At 42.2% G+C, this 19,528-nt stretch overlaps 1 protein-coding gene across 1 annotated transcript in view; it reads left to right on the top strand.

Moving 5' to 3' along the window:
- The window catches only part of JAK2 (Janus kinase 2), a 169,619-nt gene that overhangs the window by 92,131 nt on the left and 57,960 nt on the right, over positions 1-19,528 (top strand). Inside the window, exon 6 of the mRNA XM_075278862.1 lies at positions 7,347-7,668. Coding sequence (XP_075134963.1) covers positions 7,347-7,668 — 322 coding nt within the window. The remainder of the gene's footprint in view (positions 1-7,346; positions 7,669-19,528) is intronic.

Raw genomic sequence — 19,528 nt, forward strand, 5'->3', positions numbered from 1 at the left:
AGAAGGGTCACTTTAGTCACTTGGGCCTGGTTCACATCTGCGTTCGGTAATCCATTCGGGGAGGTCCGCATGGGAACCCCCCCGAACGGACTACCGAACATATTGGCAAGTGGTGAGCAGTGAAAGCACACGAACCTCATACACTATAATGGGGTCCGTGTGCTTTCAGTGCGGTCTCCGCATGAGTCATGCGGAGAGGAAAGTAGATTGTGAAGTACTTTTCTATCCGCACGTTCCGTGCAGACACCGAAAAATCGCTGGGTTGTACAGTGCAGGCAAAGTGGATGGGATTCATGCGAATCCCATCCCCACTTTACGGAAAAGATCGCAGCGTGGACATGCTGCGATTTGCACAGCCGTTACGGCTTTGCAAATCGCAGCATGTCAATTATATCTACGTAAACGCTGGCGACTTTCCCGTAGATATACTGTTAAGAGAAAGTCCACAAAGGAAAACTCTGTGAACTTTCTCTTAAAAGCGCTGCGGAAAGAACCGCAATGCGTTCACGCAGCGGTTCTTCCCGCAGCGCTTTAGTGCTGCGGACATGGCCCGTGGGACCTTAGCCTAAAAAGGGAGTCTATCACTTACCCCATTTACTTTAAACTGCTACCATAGGGCTGTAGATGCTGTTAGCAGAATAAAAACCATACCTTTCTTATGTTTCAAAGCCCCAGGGATGATTTTTTGTTTGTTTGTTTGTTTTTTAAAGGCACTTTTATTCTTTATTCAAATGAGGATCTTGGAGAACGGGAGTTTTCTTCTATTTCTGAGCGATGCTGAAGCATCACTAAACATGCCCATCCTGCATTCAGCTCCTCCCCTGAGCAGTGTGATTTGATCCTCCACCTGTGCTGCAAGATCCTCATTTAAATAAAGAATAAAAGTGCTTTTTCTCCGCATCCATGGAGCTCTGAAACATAACAAAAATATTTTTTTTCTTTTATTCTGCAAATAGAATCTACAGTGCTATGGGAGCAGCTTAAGCTGTGGGCAATGTTAGACTCCCTTTAAAGGGGTTATCCAGCTTTCAAAAATGACGTGAAAATACATCCACAGACGTGCTAAATACTCACTGTTCTCTTGTGCAGCCTTTTCATGGCTTTCTTTTAATGGAGACTCTTTGCATCACTGTTATTTACATGCAGTGAATCTGTGAAAAACTAAATGAAACATCACACCATCATGTGACCTGAGATGTGGGAGTGACTTATTACTTGTGATTTCATTGCAGTGCAATGCAGGGAGGGGTACACAGAGAGTGAGAGCAGGGAGAGGAATTTTGGGAACTGTAGTCTGTTCACTGATTCACTGCACGTAAATATCAGTCATACATGGCGTCTCAAGTAAAATAAAGCCAAGAAAAGGCTGCACAAGGTGCAACAGTGATTATTTAGATAATTTTTGAAACCTGGATAACCCCTTTAAATGCAAACATTTTCATAAGGATGTATGGGGGTTTTTTGTTGTTTTTTTTAAATTTAAGTATCCAATAGAACAACAAACAATATGGGCAAACTTATTTCATTATTACGTGTACCTTTTCAAAACTTCTTTAACCACATGAGGACCGCCGTACGTAAATTTACGGCCTCATGTGCTGGTACCTAAAGACCGGACTATTGCCGAAATACGTCCGGCCTTTAGGTACCTTTCTGGCGGGGGGAGGGGTGCGGGGGGGACAGGGGTTAGGTGTTACTAACACCTAACCCCTTCCTCCATAACGTCCAGTCGGAACTGAGTCCGACTGGACGTGTTAACCCTTTCGATCGCGCCGTCAAACATCACGGCGCGATCGAAAGGGATCCGCCGATATTTGAAAGTGATCGGCACCCCCCGCGGCGAGATCGGGGGGTGCCGATGTCAGTAGAAGGTAGTCTGGGGTCTGGCCAGTGACCCCAGACTACCGGAGCCCCCACATACCTGGTGATCCTGCCAGGCGGTGGAGGAAGTGAGCGATGTGTCTCACTTCCTCTGCAGCTTACAGGACACGAGCAGGCTCATGTCCTGCTCGTGTCCTGTCTGCTACTGTGCTGAATCAGCTGATGCTTTCATCAAAGCATCAACTGATTCAAGTGTCCTAAAGGGACACATGAAAAAGTAAAAAAAAAAGTTTAAAAAAAAAAAAGTGTATGAAAAAAGTAATAAAGTTCTAAAGTCCAAAAATCCCTTTTTTCTATACAAAATGAATTATATAAAAAAAAGCACTAAAAATTAAAAAAAGCAATGCATATTTGGTATCGCCGCGTCCGTAACAACCTGTACAATAAAACTGAAATAATATTTAATGTACACGGTGAACGTCGGGAAAAAAAAACGGAAAAAACTCGCCGGAAGTAATGATTTTTCGCCATCTCACCATACAAAATATGCTATAAAAAGTGATCAAAAAGTCATATGCATCCGACAACAGTACCAATAAAAAGCACAGGTTGTCCCGCAAAAAATAAGCCCTCAACCAACACTGTCAACCGAAAAATAAAAATGTTACGCCTCTTAGAAGATGCGATGCAAAAAACATTGATTTATGTCCCCAAATGTGTTTTTCCTCTGCAGAACTAGTAACACATAAAAAAATAATATAAATGAGGTATCGCCGTAACCGTACCGACCCGCAGAATAAAGGGAACATGTTACTTATACTGTACGCTGCATGGCGCAAAATTAAAAAAGTAAAACTCAATGCCAGGATTGATTTTTTTTTTTTAAATCCAGCAAAAAAGGGTTAATAAAATGTATTCATAAAGATGTAGACACCCAAAAATGGTGTCATTACGAAATGCATCTCATCCCGCAAAGAATAAGCCCTTATATGGCCGCGTCACCAGAAAAATAAAGAAAATATAGCATCTCACAATGTGGAGACAAAAACCCTCAAAAATCGCCAAATTATTAGAATACAACTGGCGGCGTCAGGAAGGGAATATATAAGCTGTGCAAGCGAATATCAGGGGACACCCCAGATTTACAGCTTATGAGGGAACAGACACCAGAAGTGACCCCCAGAGTGACTCCCCCAATCATAGGAGCTACTGGGACATAGTAGGGAATTTGGTGTTTGCAATGTCCTCCGCAGAGCTTATATATTCCCTCTTCGCCATCCGCTGTGCAGTCACGTCCGGGATACTAATACTCACTACACCCCCTGATAAATTCTTTGAGGGGTGCAGTTTTCAAAATGGGGTCACTCCTGGTACCCCATGGAATCCACTTTTCTGGTACCTTACAGGCTCTACAAACATAACATGGCGTCCAGATACCAAACATCTGAATCTGTACTCCAAAAGCCGCATAGCGCTCCTTCCCTTCTGCGCCCTGCTGTACGTCCAAACTGCAGTTTATGACACATGTATGACACATGTATGACACTGGTGTACCCCGGATAATGCACGTAATGTCATATGTGGGTATAAACTGATATTAGGGCACAGCCGGACACAGAAGGGAAGAAGGGTCATTTGGTTTTTGGAGCACAGACGGTTTGGTTTTTGGATGCCATGACACTTTTGTAGAGCTGAAACGCTAGTAAAGTGGAATCCCCTGATATGAGACGTTATTTTGGAAACTACACCCCTGAAGGATTTCTCCAGGGGTACAGAGAGCATTTTTAACCCCCAAGTGTTGCTATAACTTATTATCCATAAATGAATACGAAGCGGATTGTGAGAGGTGAAAATGACCATTTTTCCAGGAATACGTCCTTTCAGTGCGTAATATGTTGTGTCCACCTTGTATCAGAGATGAACGCTCTAAAAGCTGTTGTGCCTGGGATACCCGTTTAACAGTTTTTGGAGTGTCTCTGCTGACATAAGTCGGGCACAACATGTTGCACGCTGAAATGGCAAATCTGTAAAATTTTCATTTTTAACTTCTCTATCAGTTGCGATTTCATTTCTGGAAACTAAATAAATGCAACACTCAAGGGTTAAAAATTCTCGCTACACCACTTGATAAATCCCATCAGTGGGGTAGTGTCCAAAATAGGGTGACATGTCTGCGGATTCCACTTTATTGGCAATTCAGGGGCTTTGCAAAAGTGGCATGACGTCCAAAAACCAAACTGTGCTCCAAAAACCAAAATAGCGCTCCTTCCCTTCTGTCCCCGGCTGTGCCCAAACAGCCGATTCTACCCACATATTGGTATTAAGTCCGTTATCCGGGGTACACCAGTGTCATACATGTGGGCATACACTGCTATTTGGGTACCCAGCAGGGCGCAGATGTGAAGGAGCAATATGTGCTTTTGGAGTGCAGATTTAGATTCTTCGTTTTTGGACACCATGTCACATTTGCAGAGACCCTAAAATTGCCCCTACAAAATGGGGTCACTTCTTGGTGAATTCCAGTTTACTGGCACCTCCAGGGCTCTGCAAAAACAACATGGCACCCAGAAAGTCCCTCTAAATCTGTACCCCAAAAGCTAAAACGCACAGTGGTCCTTCCCTTCTGAGCCCTGCTGTGTGCCCAAGCAGCAGTTTACACCCACATATATAATGTTTTGACCCCCGGGATGGCCCCTTAATAGTTTTAGGAGTGCAGGTCTCTGACAACACAAAGTGGGTGCAACGTATTGGGCACCGAAATGGCATATTTTTAAAAATTTCAATTTTCATTTTGTACATTAAATTTTTGGGAAGCATTTTAGGCTCAAAATGATAATACCTCTTGATACATTCCTTGACAGGTGTAGTTTCTAAAATGGGGTCACTTTTGAGGGGTTTCCATTGTATTGATACTTTAGGGGCTCTGCAAATGCGACATGGCCCCTGAAAACTATTTCAGCAACATCTGCCCTCCAAAATCCAAATAGCGCTCTTTCCATTCTGAGCCCCACCATGTACCCATACAGCAGATTATGGCCACATATGGGGTATTGCCGTGTTCAGAAGAAATTGTGTAACAAACTGTGGGGGGCTTTTAATTCTTAAACTATTTGCAAAATTAAAACTATGGCGCTAAATGGACGATTTATTGGGAAAAAAAGTAATTTTTCATTTTCACGTCCCAATGTTAATAAAATCTGTGAAACACCTGTGAGGCCAAAATACTCACTCTACCCCTAGACAAATTCTATGAGGGGTGTAGTTTCCAAAATGGGGTCACTTATAGGGGGTTTCCACTGTATTGGTACTTTAGGGGCTCTGCAAATGCAACATGGGACCTGAAAAATATTCCAGCAAAATCTGCCCTCCAAAAGCCAAATAGCCCTCTTTCCATTCTGAGCCCCGCCATGTTCCCATACAGCAGATTATGACCACATATGGGGCATTTCTGTGTTCAGGAGAATTTGTGTAACGAACTTTAGGGAGCTTTTTCTCCTTTATCCTCTTGTGAAAATTAAAAATTTGGGGCTAAATTGACAGTTTGTTGGAAAAAAAGTAATTTTTCATTTTCACGTCCCAATGTTAATAAAATCTGTGAAACACCTGTGAGGCCAAAATACTCACTCTACCCCTAGACAAATTCTATGAGGGGTGTAGTTTCCAAAATGGGGTCACTTTTAGGGGGTTTCCACTGTATTGGTTCTCTAGGGGCTCTGCTAATGCGACATGGCACCTAAAAATAATTCCAGCAAAATCTGCCATCCAAAAGCAAAATAGCGCTCCTTCCATTCTGAGCCCCGCCATGTTCCCATACAGCAGATTATAGCCACATATGGGGTATTGCCGTGTTCAGGAGAAATTGTTTAACAAACTGTGGGGGGCTTTTACTCCTTTAACCCCTTGTGAAAATGAAAACTTTGGAGATAAAGTGACATTTTAGTAATTTTTCATTTACACATCCCAATGTTAGTAAAATCTGTGAAACAACTGTAGGGTCTAAATGCTGACTATACCCCTTGATGAATTCTGTGAGGGGTGTGGATTCTAAAATGGGGTCACTTTTGGGGGGGTTTCCATTGTTTTGGTACTCTAGGGTCTCTGCAAATAAGGCATGGCGCTGAAAATTATTCCAGCAAAATCTGCTGTTCAAACACCCAGTGTCGCTCCTTCCCTTCCATGCACTGCCGTGTGCCCAAAAATCAGTTTACACCCACATGTGGGGTATTTCTGTGCACGGGAGAAATTGCACAATAAACTGTCAGATGCATTTTCTCCTTTAACCCTTTGTGAATGTGTTAATTTTGGGTCTAAATGAATGTATTAGTGAAAAAAAATGAAATGTCTAAATTTCACTGCCATATTATTTTTATTCTTATGAAATGCTTAAAGGGTTAACAAACATCCCAAATGCTGTTTTGAATAATTTGAGGGGTGCAGTTTTGAAAATGGGGTAATTTATGGGGGTTTCTATTATACAGGCCTTTATAATTACTTTCAGAACTGAAGTGGTCCCTAAAAAATTGGTTTGGAGAATTTTCTTGTAAATCTGAAAAATTGCTGTTACACTTGTAAGCCTTGTGACGTCCAAAATAAATTAAAAGACAATCAAAATATGATGCCAATATAAAGCAGAGATATGGGAGATAATATTTATTCATGTATTTGGATGGTATGACTATCTGCCTGAAAAGCAGATAATTTCACATTTTGAAAATTGCAATTTTTTTCAAATTTCCATCAAATTTCCTAGTTTTTTTATAAATAAATGCAAAAATATTGATTAGTGTTTACCACTAACATGAAGTATAATGTGTTACAAGAAAACAATCTCAAATTCATTTGTGTAAGTTAAAGCGTCTCAAAGTTATTGCCATTTAAAGTGACACATGTCAGTTTTGAAAAAAGAGGCCTGGTCTTTAACATACTTTTGGGCCTGGTCCTTAACCGGTTAAAACTATTTCTATATGCAACATCTTTTGACTTACAAATCATCATACTTCTTGTACTCGGCTATCTCCACGATATCCTGCTTTAATACACAATTTTATGCCTTGCCCTCTGATTATTGCTGTCTATTTTTACTTTACTTCAAATTTCACATGGAAGAACCTCTGTTTAAATTTGTTAAAGTAAACCCATCAGTGAATTATTGAATTGTCTCTTCTAACACTAGGTTCACACCTGCTCCCGATTCTGTTCTTCATGTCCACTTGTGGACCCGAAAAACGCAAACCCAATCCGCTTGGATAAACTATAATGGGGTCTGCCAGGGTTCTGCCCGAACAATGCAGAGAGAAAAGTCCTGTTTGCGGGACTTTTCTCTATGCATTTTTCAATTGGAGTGGGGCGGAATCTCTGAACAGGATCCCATAACTACCCAAGGGCTTGAAAAAGAAATAAAACAGCTTGTCAATTATCACTTTTATATTATGTGGAATGGGATATTGAAATGATGGTTAAACAAATTTCTCAGATTTTGTACAGTAGAGCACAGTAAATGAAAGTTGTCTCTTATTTTCTTGCAGCTATAAAACATTTTTGCCGAAGTGCATTCGTGCCAAAATCCAAGACTATCATATTCTGACTCGCAAGAGAATCCGATACAGATTCCGGAGTTTCATTCAACAGTTTAGCCAATGTAAAGCTACTGCCAGGGACTTAAAACTGAAGTATCTCATAAACTTGGAAAACTTACAGTCAGCATTTTACTCCGAACAATTTGAAGTTAAAGAAGCATGTCGGGATCCTGCTGGAGGAGAGATTTTTGCAACTATTGTGGTTACTGCAAATGAAGGAATTCGCTATTCAAGAGGCAGATCTAAAGACAAGGATACTTTTGATGAGCAGGTAAAGATTGATTCTCTTGATTTTAGCTGAATGTGTTTAGGAATAAGGAAGGTAAAAGGTTTCATATCTTGAAGTCAGCAACAGAACTTCACAACACTTTGCATAGGGTCAAAGAAATAAAAATAAAATAAAAAATTGTGCATATACACTGAAACTGATCCTGCTTAGGGCTCGTTCACATCTGCGCCCGGGAGTCTGTTTTGCAGGTTTCTGATTTCTGCACATAACAGGGCAGGAGACGGAAACCTGCAGGCATCTTTCAAACCCATTCATTTGAATGGGTTTGAAAAGTGTCCGGCCATGAATGCCGGTGAGCGTTTTATGCTCTCCGCGGCGAAACCGTTTTTTTTTTTTGTTGTTTGTTTTTTTGTTTTTTTTTTAAATTAAACTGGACACAGAGTTGGACATGCAGTACTCTGTGTCCGGTTTAAAAAAAAACCCAAAAAACTGTTTCACCACGGAGAGCATAAAACGCTCACCGGCGCTCACGGCCGCAGAAGATGGAAACCTGAGAACGGACTGCCAAACACTTTAATAAAGTGGCCATTCATTGTATACGCTCACTACCTGAAGTTATGCAGACGAATATGCATTATCTATATATAATACAAATATACGTTTGTATAATTGCTTGAAACACCACCATGACCAGTGTTGTATCGAAAGTCAAAATTTTCCCCAAGCTTGTGATTCTGTACAGGTAATATTAAGTACTACCTGTAACATGGGCCATAGCAAGAGCAGCAAGAGAGTAGGGGAGTAAACAAGTGGCTCAAGAACTGGTCTAAGAAGGAGGGAATTTGGGTTGGGGAGAATTGAGCCATTGTTACTGTGGAGTAGAGGATGCGTGGTAGGTATGAGGTGTACCTTGATAGGAAGAGTGTGTTGGGGAGAAGATGGCGGAAACGTTGGAGAAGTACTCAAAGTAGGGAAAGCAAAGACAACACATTTAGAGGGCAAAACAGTGTCGACAGTAAACCAAGGGCTAAGTAACTGGGAGTGGAGGCTGGGGTGAGAACAGTAAGCGCTCATTGAAACATCGGCAGAAGACAGAGCAGACACAGCACTCTGCATACGCTTTGATGTAAAAACATAGATGGAAGATTTCTTCTGTCTTTTTACTTTTCATATGGAGCACATAGTCCTGCAGGTACAACTTTCTCTTCCATTAAAAACCTAAACAAAGAAGACAAAACAAAAATTCTGTCTTAATTTTAATATTGCAGTTACTGCAAACATAAGGAGAACCACATAAAGTGCATGTATGCTAATTCTAGATGCCTCACTGACTAGATAGAGGAGTTAGAACTGAAAATGTTGGAAGAAGAATATGACATACTAGGGATAAGTGAGACATGACTGGATTTGTAGACTGGATATGAGTTTTAGGTGCAAATATGTTTTAATATACGTTTTCAAAAATTACATGTTTCTCACAAAGGTTTATAAAGTGGACTAGTCCAGTCATGGTTGTCAGTAACCAAGTGACACAAATGCAGTCCTCTGGCTGCTTACAAAAATATATTGGGTTAAGGGTTGCTCTTGCTTTTCAAGGTGTGTAAACCATATATTTTATAGGTTTATGCTTTTGTTTTGTTTTTGTTTGTTTTTTTTTTGTTTGTTTTTTAAAGAGGACCTTTCACCATATCTGGGCACATGCAGTGTTATATACTGCCAGAAAGCTGACAGTGCGCTGAATTCAGCGCACTGTCGGCTTTCCCGATCCGTGCCCGGTGTAAAGCGCTATCGGTCCCGGTACCGTAGCGCTTTACAGTCAGAAGGACGTTTCTGACCATTAGCCAGAGACGTCCTTCTGCCTCGCGGCGCCAATCACGCTGTGCTGTGGAGCCGGGAGGAACTCCCCCTCCCTCTCCTGCTAATGCTCGTCTACGGACAAGCTGTGTGAGCAGAGGGAGGGGGCGTTCCTCCCGGCTCCACAGCACAGTGCGATTGGCGCCGCGAGGCAGAAGGACGTCTTTGGCTAATGGTCAGAAACGCCCTTCTGACCATAGAAGAGCTACGGTACCGGGCCGTAAGCTCTTCACACCGGGCACAGATCGGGAAAGCCGACAGTGCGCTGAATTCAGCGCACTGTCAGCTTTCTGGCAGTATATAGAACTGCCTGTGCCCGGATATGGTGAAAGGTCCTCTTTAATTGTGATTTTCTCTCTACGTTTTGAACTAATCTTTTGGAAGTGTGGTATGTATAAACTTTTTGCTTGGGTTATAAAGCAACTAACATGCATTTTTCTAATTAAAAACAGAAACAACACTTGAAATCAAAGTTGCATAAATGTGTCTTTTCAAATACAGTGTCATGCATAAGTTTGGACACCCCTGGTCAAAATGAACAGGTTATTGTGAACAGTTAAACAAGTTGAAGATGAAATGATCTTTAAAAGGAATAAAGTTACAGATTAAAAACACTTGTCTGTAATTCTAAGCAATATCAGTGTATTATTATATTTGAGTACAATTTTAGAGTGAAAAAGGGAAAGGAGTACCTTGCAAAAGTTTGGGAACCCTTGTAGATTTGTGTACTCAGATAACCTTGACCAAGGTCTCATTCCTTCAGTAGCTAGATAGGGTTATGGCTTGTTCACTGTCATAGTTAGGAAAGGCCAAGTGATGCAAATTTTACAACTGTATAAATCCCCAGCCTCCTCTAACCTTGTGCCCAAAAACAGCAGCTATGGGTTCTTCTAAGCAGCTTTCTAGCACTCTGAAAATAAAAATGGTGGATGTCCACAAAGCAGGAGAAGGCTATAAGAAGATAGCAAAGCGTTCTCAAGTTGCCCTTTCCTCAGTTCGATATGTAATTAATAAATGGCAGTTACCAGGAACTGTGGAGGTCAAGATAAGGTCTGGAAGACAAAGAAAAATTTCAGAAACGGCTGCTTGTAGTACTACCAGAATGGGAAATCAGAAGCCCCACTTGACTGCAGAAGACCTTCAGGAAGATTTGACAGACTCTGGGGTTGTAGTACATTGCTCTACTGTTAAGCAAAATCTGCACAAATATGGCCTTCATGGAAGAGTCATCAGAAGAAAATCTTTCCTGCATGCTCTTCATAAAATTCAGTGTCAGAAGTTTGCAAAAGAACATCTAAACACGCCTGATGCATTTTTGAAACAAGTCCTGTGGACCGATGAGGTTAAAATCGAACTCTTTGGCCACAATGATCAAAGGTATGTTTGGAGAAAAAAGGGAACAGACTTTCAGGAACAGAACATCTCTCCAACCATTAAGCATGGCAGTGGATCAATTATGCTTTGGAGTTGTGTTGCAGCAAAAGGTACGGGCAAAATTTCACGGGTAGAGGGAAGAATGGATTCAGTGGATTCAGCAAATTCCTGAAGCAAACATAACACCATTAGAGATGAGCGAGCACTGTTCGGATCAGCCGATCCAAACAGCACACACCCATAGAAATGAATGGAAGCACCTGTGACGCCGGCCGGCTGCCGGCAAAGTCAGCGTCACAGGTGCTTCCATTCATTTCTGTGGGTGCGTGCTGTTCGGATCGGCTGATCCGAACAGTGTTCACTCATCTCTAAACACCATCTGCAAAAAAGCTGAAATTGAAAAGAGGAGGAGGATGAGTATGGATTCTACAAATGGATAATGATCCACCATAGACTACCATAGAAGGAGCAAGCTGAAGGTTTCTAGGTTGAAGCTATCTTCAACTTGCTTAACTGTTCACAATAACACTCACTTTGACCAGAGGTGTCCAGTCTTTTGCCAGCCACCGTATGGTGCTGCAATAAGTACCATTACACTATGAAACTTGCACAAGTTCAAGTGCCTTTCTTGAAAGCAAAAATATCTCAAGTTTATGGGAAGTAGTACTTTGAGATGGGACATTGATTCAGGGATTTATTCCGACTGCCATATGTGGAGATAGGAGGGAATTTTTTCCCCTTATGGGGCAATTAGTGTTCACCTCTTGAGGATTGTTTTTGCCTTCCACTGGTTCAAACATTTTTTATAGGTTGGACTTGTGTCTTTGTCCAACGTTATCAACTAAATAAAAGATGTTACCTGTATGGCCTGTCACCAAAAAATGTGTGATGAGTGAACCAAGCACATATTGTTAAAATATACATTTTTAGTAATCACAAAATATATGATAAGATCCGTCAGGAAATAACTGCCCAAGCCCCAGGTGGCATTGATTCCCACACCTACCATAGTACTGATACCCTCACCAATTGCACCTCAGACTGTCTATTCTCATCTTTTGAACCTGTTACAGAAGAGGAAGTCTCCCAGCGACTTTCTTCATCTCGCCCTACAACCTGCAGTAGTGACCCCTTCCCCTCACACCTTCTCCAATCTCTGTCGCCTGCTGTCACCACTCACCTTACTAAAATATTTAACCTCTCTCTCTCTTCTGGAATCTTCCCATCCTCCTTCAAGCATGCTGTTATAACCCCGCTATTGAAAAAACCCTCCGTGGACCCGTCCTGTGCTGCTAACTATCGACCCGTCTCTAACCTCCCCTTCATCTCTAAACTCTATTCTCGTTTAATCCGCTATCTCTCTGCTAACTCTCTTCTTGACCCCTTACAATCTGGTTTCTGCGCTCTGCACTCTACTGAAACGGCTCTCACAAAAGTCTCCAATGATCTCCTGACAGCTAAATCCAATGGTGATTTCTCTCTTCTTATTCTTCTGGACCTCCCTGCAGCTTTTGACACTGTTGACCATCATCTCCTCCTCACTATGCTCCGCTCAGTCGGCCTCAATGACACTGTGCTCTCCTGGTTCTCCTCTTATCTCTCAGACCGCACTTTCAGCGTATCATTTGCGGACTCTGTTTCCTCCCCTCTTTCCCTTGCTGTTGGGGTTCCTCAGTGCTCGGTCCTAGGCCCCCTGCTTTTTTCTCTCTACACAGCCCCCATTGGACAAACCATCGCCAGATTTGGCTTCAGGTACCATCTTTATGCTGACGACACCCAATTATACACATCTTCCCGTGACATCACCCCTGCACTCATACAGAACACCAGTGACTGTCTCTCTGCTGTCTCTAATATCATGTCCTCGCTCTATCTGAAACTAAATCCCTCTAAGACTGAACTACTACTGTTTCCACCATCTAACAGATCTGTCCCTGATATATCCATTGCAGTCTCAGGCCTTACTATAACTCCTAGGCAGCAGGCCCGCTGCCTCGGGGTCATGTTTGACGCAGACCTTTCCTTCACCCCTCATGTTGAATCACTCGCACGTTCAGGTCACCTCCACCTCAAAAATATCTCCAGAATACGTCCTTTCCTTACCAGAGATACACTAAAGACACTTATTGTCTCTCTGATTCATTCTCGCCTTGACTATTGTAACTCCTTTCTAATCGGTCTTCCCCTCACTAAACTCTCCCCTCTACAATCTATTCTGAATGCAGCGGCCAGGCTCATCTACCAGGCTAGACGCTACAGCGATCACAACAACCAAAGATATGTGGCCATGAATAATTGAACAATAATAGGTAAAATACAAAATATTTATTTAGTCATATATCATAAAATGACAGCAGATGGTAAAGAACATGAACCGGACAACACAACACTAGAGAAATATACAAGGCAGGTGAGAGTATAGATACATATCATACATAATATGTCATAGAATGTATAATTGCAGACACAATAGGCAAAACAGGTACACAAATTCAAATCTTATGCACTTATGAAATCAACCAGTAAAACACTGGACAAATGGATGTAGATTAGAAAAATAGTAGATGGATATATAACTAATTCCAAAAACAACCACCTGGACATATAACTGGCTCCTTCAATAATATCACCACAACAAGTAGCAAAGACTAAATGATACCAAATGGTATCTAGGCCAGATAACACGGAGTAAATACATATACCCACTATATCTATTTAAATAACATGCCCATAAGCCAAATTAAAGTGTATATGCCTAAGTCAAATAAAGAGCCAGTGTAAGAGCCATATATCCCCAAACATTAAAGGGTTAAGTACCTGTAGCCATATCTGCAACACTGCCACACCTGCCCTGAAAGAGATGCACCACAAATGCGGGTACCCGGAGGGTCGCCTCAACGCGTTTCGCCAGACGGCTTCCTCAGGAGGCATAACCATACTCCATACACGCAGGATATATATAGAGAGAAAGAAGTAAAGGAGGAGGGGCCGATCATGTTATTAAAATTTTGCGGTGTCTTGAAGGCATGGTTATGTTTAGATGCGCATATGTGTATATGTATTCACATTGCTGCCAACTCCTGCCACGTTCCCATTGCATTATTATATCCAGATGCACATACATATATTACTACCATCTCTTTTGATGTCCTCTCAGGTGAGCCGCGCAGCGTGCGTGCGCTGCTCTCGTGCGACCCGGTCATGTGCCTCTGAGTCACATGATCGGCACGTCTTTGACTGTGCCGATCGTGTGCGCATGCGCAGCCCGGCTCGTGCGACAGCATCACGTATGCTGGCGCGCTCATACACCTGTTTTGGACGCACGATCGGATGCATGATCGGCCCCTCCTCCTTTACTTCTTTCTCTCTATATATATCCTGCGTGTATGGAGTATGGTTATGCCTCCTGAGGAAGCCGTCTGGCGAAACGCGTTGAGGCGACCCTCCGGGTACCCGCATTTGTGGTGCATCTCTTTCAGGGCAGGTGTGGCAGTGTTGCAGATATGGCTACAGGTACTTAACCCTTTAATGTTTGGGGATATATGGCTCTTACACTGGCTCTTTATTTGACTTAGGCATATACACTTTAATTTGGCTTATGGGCATGTTATTTAAATAGATATAGTGGGTATATGTATTTACTCCGTGTTATCTGGCCTAGATACCATTTGGTATCATTTAGTCTTTGCTACTTGTTGTGGTGATATTATTGAAGGAGCCAGTTATATGTCCAGGTGGTTGTTTTTGGAATTAGTTATATATCCATCTACTATTTTTCTAATCTACATCCATTTGTCCAGTGTTTTACTGGTTGATTTCATAAGTGCATAAGATTTGAATTTGTGTACCTGTTTTGCCTATTGTGTCTGCAATTATACATTCTATGACATATTATGTATGATATGTATCTATACTCTCACCTGCCTTGTATATTTCTCTAGTGTTGTGTTGTCCGGTTCATGTTCTTTACCATCTGCTGTCATTTTATGATATATGACTAAATAAATATTTTGTATTTTACCTATTATTGTTCAATTATTCATGGCCACATATCTTTGGTTGTTGTGGTGTTTGTGTGCTACTTTTGTGGCCTTTTGGCGTTGATATACGAGGAAACGTGGGTGTGTTGTGTAGACGCTACAGCGATGCCTCCGGTCTGTGCCAGTCGCTACATTGGCTGCCTATTCAATATAGAATAAAATATAAAGTTATCACCCTCATCCACAAGGCTCTCCATAATGCCGCACCTCCCTACATTTCCTCCTTCATCTCTGTCTACCGCCCAACCCATGTTCTTCGCTCACTCAATGACCTAACACTTACATCCTCTATTATCAGAACTTCCCACGCTCGTATACAAGACTTCTCCCGAGCTACACCACTTCTCTGGAATGCTCTACCCCGGACAATCAGATTAACTCCCAATTTCTACAGTTTCAAACGCAAACTAAAGACGCATCTTTTCAGACAGGCCTATCACAATTCCTAATGCAAACCCTTCCGTTCTTGATGCCTTTTCAGCATAACATATTTGTCCATGCTCTATCCACATGTTAAAGGACACTACTAGTGACGGCCCATAAAGCTTTGTTTGTGTAATGGCTGCAACCTCTATTACAAAATTGTCTGAACATTGTATAAGCAATGCCGCCCCTCCTACCTCTTGTGTCATCCCCTCTACCTCATAGATTGTAAGCTCTTGTGAGCAGGGCCCTCAGTCCCATTGTGTGAAATGACGTTCTTTGTTTTGTATCTGTCTGTATCTGAACCCTACAAATTGTACAGTGCTGCGGAATATGTTGGCGCTATATAAATCAAAATTATTATTATTATTATTATTATTATACACACAGTTATAATGCAATCATCACAAATCAGCCCAGACCATATATATGTTCCAAACATATATATATATGTTACTATGCACTTCAGCAGTAATGCTAGGTCTTCGTGGCAACTTTGATTGTAACCTCTTCAGGATGACTTTTGGTTGCTGCTATTTTTCCAACTAAAGGCCACAGTCGCATCACCTTTTGATGTGACACTGCAGTCTTTGGATGTATGATGGTAGTTGCAGACAAAGTGTAGCCCTTGCATAAATTACAGCTTACAGCTGAGATGCAATGTCAGGCTGCTGTGTCGGGTTGACATACTGCATTTCCCAACAAACATGTACAGTCCTATGAAAAGGTTTGGGCACCCCTATTAATCTTAATCATTTTTAGTTCTAAGTATTTTGGTGTTTGCAGCAGCGATTTCAGTTTGTTATAGCTAATAACTGATGGCTACAGTAATATTTCAGGATTGAAATGAGGTTTATTGTACTAACAGAAAATGTGTAATATGCATTAAACCAAAATTTGACCGGTGCAAAAGTATGGGCACCTCAAGAGAACAGTGACATTAATATTTAGTAGATCCTCCTTTTGCAAAGATAACAACCTCTAGTCGCTTCCTGTAGCTTTTAATCAGTTCCTGGATCCTGGATGAAGGGATTTTGGACCATTCCTCTTTACAAAACAATTCAAGTTCAGTTAAGTTTGATGGTCGCCGAGCATGGACAGCCCGCTTCAAATCATCCCACAGATGTTCAATGATATTCAGGTCTGGGGACTGGGGTGGCCATTCCAGAACATTGTAATTGTTCTCTGTGGAGATCGCTGCCCAATACGTGTCCAGCTGTCACCAACTAAGAGGAAGATGAGACCCCACGGACTGTTATACCCCAAATCACTACCGTCTGTGTCCGACAGGTAGTGTCCGCTCAAAATCTGGCACGGACATTAGGAGCGGACACTAGCTGTGTTCGTGACACCTGTCATTTATTTAAATGGGTATCGGGTGCGTTCTTTTGCACTCCGTGCCCTTCCTTCCCTGTCCGCATGTAAAGATGTCTGACTTTTCAAGCGGACAGAAAAACCCGATATGTCGGGTTCTTCTGTCCGCTTGAAAAGTCGGACATCTTTACATGCGGACAGGGAAGGAAGGGCACGGAGTGCAAAAGAACGCACCCGATGCCCATTTAAATAAATGACAGGTGTCACGAACACAGCTAGTGTCCGCTCCTAATGTCCGTGCCAGATTTTGAACGGACACTAGGAGCGGACACTATCTGTCGGACACAGACGGTAGTGTGAACGCCCCCTTAGATATATCAAACTGAAATGGCTGTTGCAAACTCCAAAATATTTAGAACTAAAAATTATTATGATTAATAGGGGTGCCCAAACTTTTTCATAGGACTGTATATGTGTGTTTGTGTAAATCCAGTCTTTTTTTTTTTCTTTTTTCTGCATTTTACTTTTGTTAATGCATGCATTCCTGAAAACCACACGTGTGTTGCATTTTTGTTAAATGTTAGTCATTTTCATTGTTTTCTCATGGGACATTTTGTTTACAGTTTTCTAGCATTTTATAAACATAGCTAAGAAACCCACCTCAAAAAACACATGTGGTTTTCTACTAAAAGTACATAAAAGTGCACAAGGGAAAGTGTTTATTCAGCCATGGTTTAGTGTTGGCGAACCTATGGAACGTGTGCCAGAGTTGGCACTCAGAGCCCTCTCTGTGGGCACCCATCTGTGAAACAGATTATACTGGGCCACTTTGCAGCAGATTGTACTGTATGGGGGCCACTGTAGAACAGATTATACTGTGTAGGGATCACTGTGGAGCAGATTGTACTGTGTGGGGGCCCCTCATTATTTAAAGAGGACCTTTCACCGATTTGGGCACAGGCTGTTCCATATACTGCTGGAAAACTGACAGTGCGCTGAATTCAGCACACTGTCGGCTTTACCGATCTGTAACCCCAGGTAAAGAGCTATTGGTGCCGGTACCATAGCTCTTTACAGTCAGAAGGGCGTTTCTGACAGTCAGTCAGGTACGTCCTTCTCCACAGCAGCGCCTATCGCGCTGTACAGTGTGAGCAGGAGGAACTCCCCCCTCCCCTCCTGATAATACTCGTCTATGGACGAGCACTGTGAACAGAGAGTGGGGGCGTTCCTCCCCGCTCGCACAGCACGATAGGCACTGCTGTGGAGAAGGACGTACCTGACAGACTGTCAGGAACACCCTTCTGACTGTAAAGAGCTATGGTACTGGCACCGATAGCTCTTTACCCGGGGCACAGATCGGGAAAGCCCACAATGCGCTGAATTCAGCACACTGTCAGCTTTCCAGCAGTATATAGAACTTCCTGTGCCCAAATCGGTGAAAGGTCCTCTTTATATCATACAGTATCCATTTTATAGCAGATGTGATATTAATAACATTGCACGGTCACTATAAAACAGATCCTGTGCGATGTAAATAATGAACATTAATTGTACAAAATTATGCCAAGTGTAAACTTCTACCTTTCAGTACCATGTTGTTTGTATCATTGAAAGCTCTGTAAAGCCCCATTCACACGACTGTATTTTGCAGGTCCATAATTGTCCACAATTGTGGGTCTGCACAGTATTAAAGGTAAATTGCCGTGTTGGCCCTTTGTAATAAATTAGTGGGCTTTTGGTTGCAGTTTGGGCACTCGGTCCCTAAAAGGTTTGCTATCACTGAGATAGAACATACAGCACATACATTACAATGATTAAAACCAGGTCATGTAATACCACCCTAACGTTCTAGGCTTTACTTCAATGACTTAAGAACGCAGTTGAAAAAGCGGTGTGTGAGTATTAATGTCACTTAACAACATCCACTGTTTGCACATCTGTGGACGTGATGTCCCATCTCCTTCTTTATATTAAATTGAAATAAAGGGAAATATATATATATATATATAACACACAACACTGTGAACCCAGACTGTGGACGTGCGATGCACGTTTTTTTTTATGCAATTTGTGTAGGAGTGGATTGAAAAGAAAAAAAAAAAAAGGCAGAATTGCCATCTGTCGTTTTATAAGTTTTCACCTTTCACGATCCACACCTGGCTTTGAGTTCAAAAACTGCATTAACAAACCAGAGACCTTACCCTAAGACACAGCTTAACATCATGAATTTTTACATGCTTCTAACATCAAATTTCAGCTCTGAGCTACACAGTCCAGTCACAGTAATGTGACCACCTGTCAAAATCGTGAATACCGTAACAAGCCTTCTCAGAGCGGACCACTGCAAGACGTGCAGGAAGAGAGGGGCTGTTGTGATGATGTTTACTGGGATGTTGAACTATGTCGACTCCAGTGCCGTGTCCAGCTGCGCTAGGTTACGTGGTTGAGCAATCATGGCGCGAACAACCAATCGAGGTGGTCCCACAGATTCTCGATTGGGTTCAAGTCTGGGGAATTTGCTGGCCAAGGGAGTACGGTAAACTCATCCTGGTGCTCCTCGAACCACACACGTACACTGCGAGCTTTATGACACGTCGCATTGTCCTGCTGGTAGATGTAATCATCCTGAGGAAAAACAATTTGCATGTAGGGGTGAACGTGGTCCGCAAGGATAGATGCATACTTGTGTTGATCCATCGTGCCTTCCACAATGATGAGTGCACCCAGATGGCTGATGACACGTGCCTTCTGCGATTGGTTATTTAACGTTGAAGTCAAAAGTAGGCGGTGGTCACATTAATATGACTGGACTGTGTATTAGTACAAGCTACTGGGTAGCAGATTGCTACATAAATCACATCTAAAGTAATGCCTGGAATGGTGTCCTGACCCAAAGA

This window comes from Leptodactylus fuscus, chromosome 1 (assembly GCF_031893055.1).
Source record: "Leptodactylus fuscus isolate aLepFus1 chromosome 1, aLepFus1.hap2, whole genome shotgun sequence".
Lineage (NCBI taxonomy): Eukaryota > Metazoa > Chordata > Amphibia > Anura > Leptodactylidae > Leptodactylus > Leptodactylus fuscus.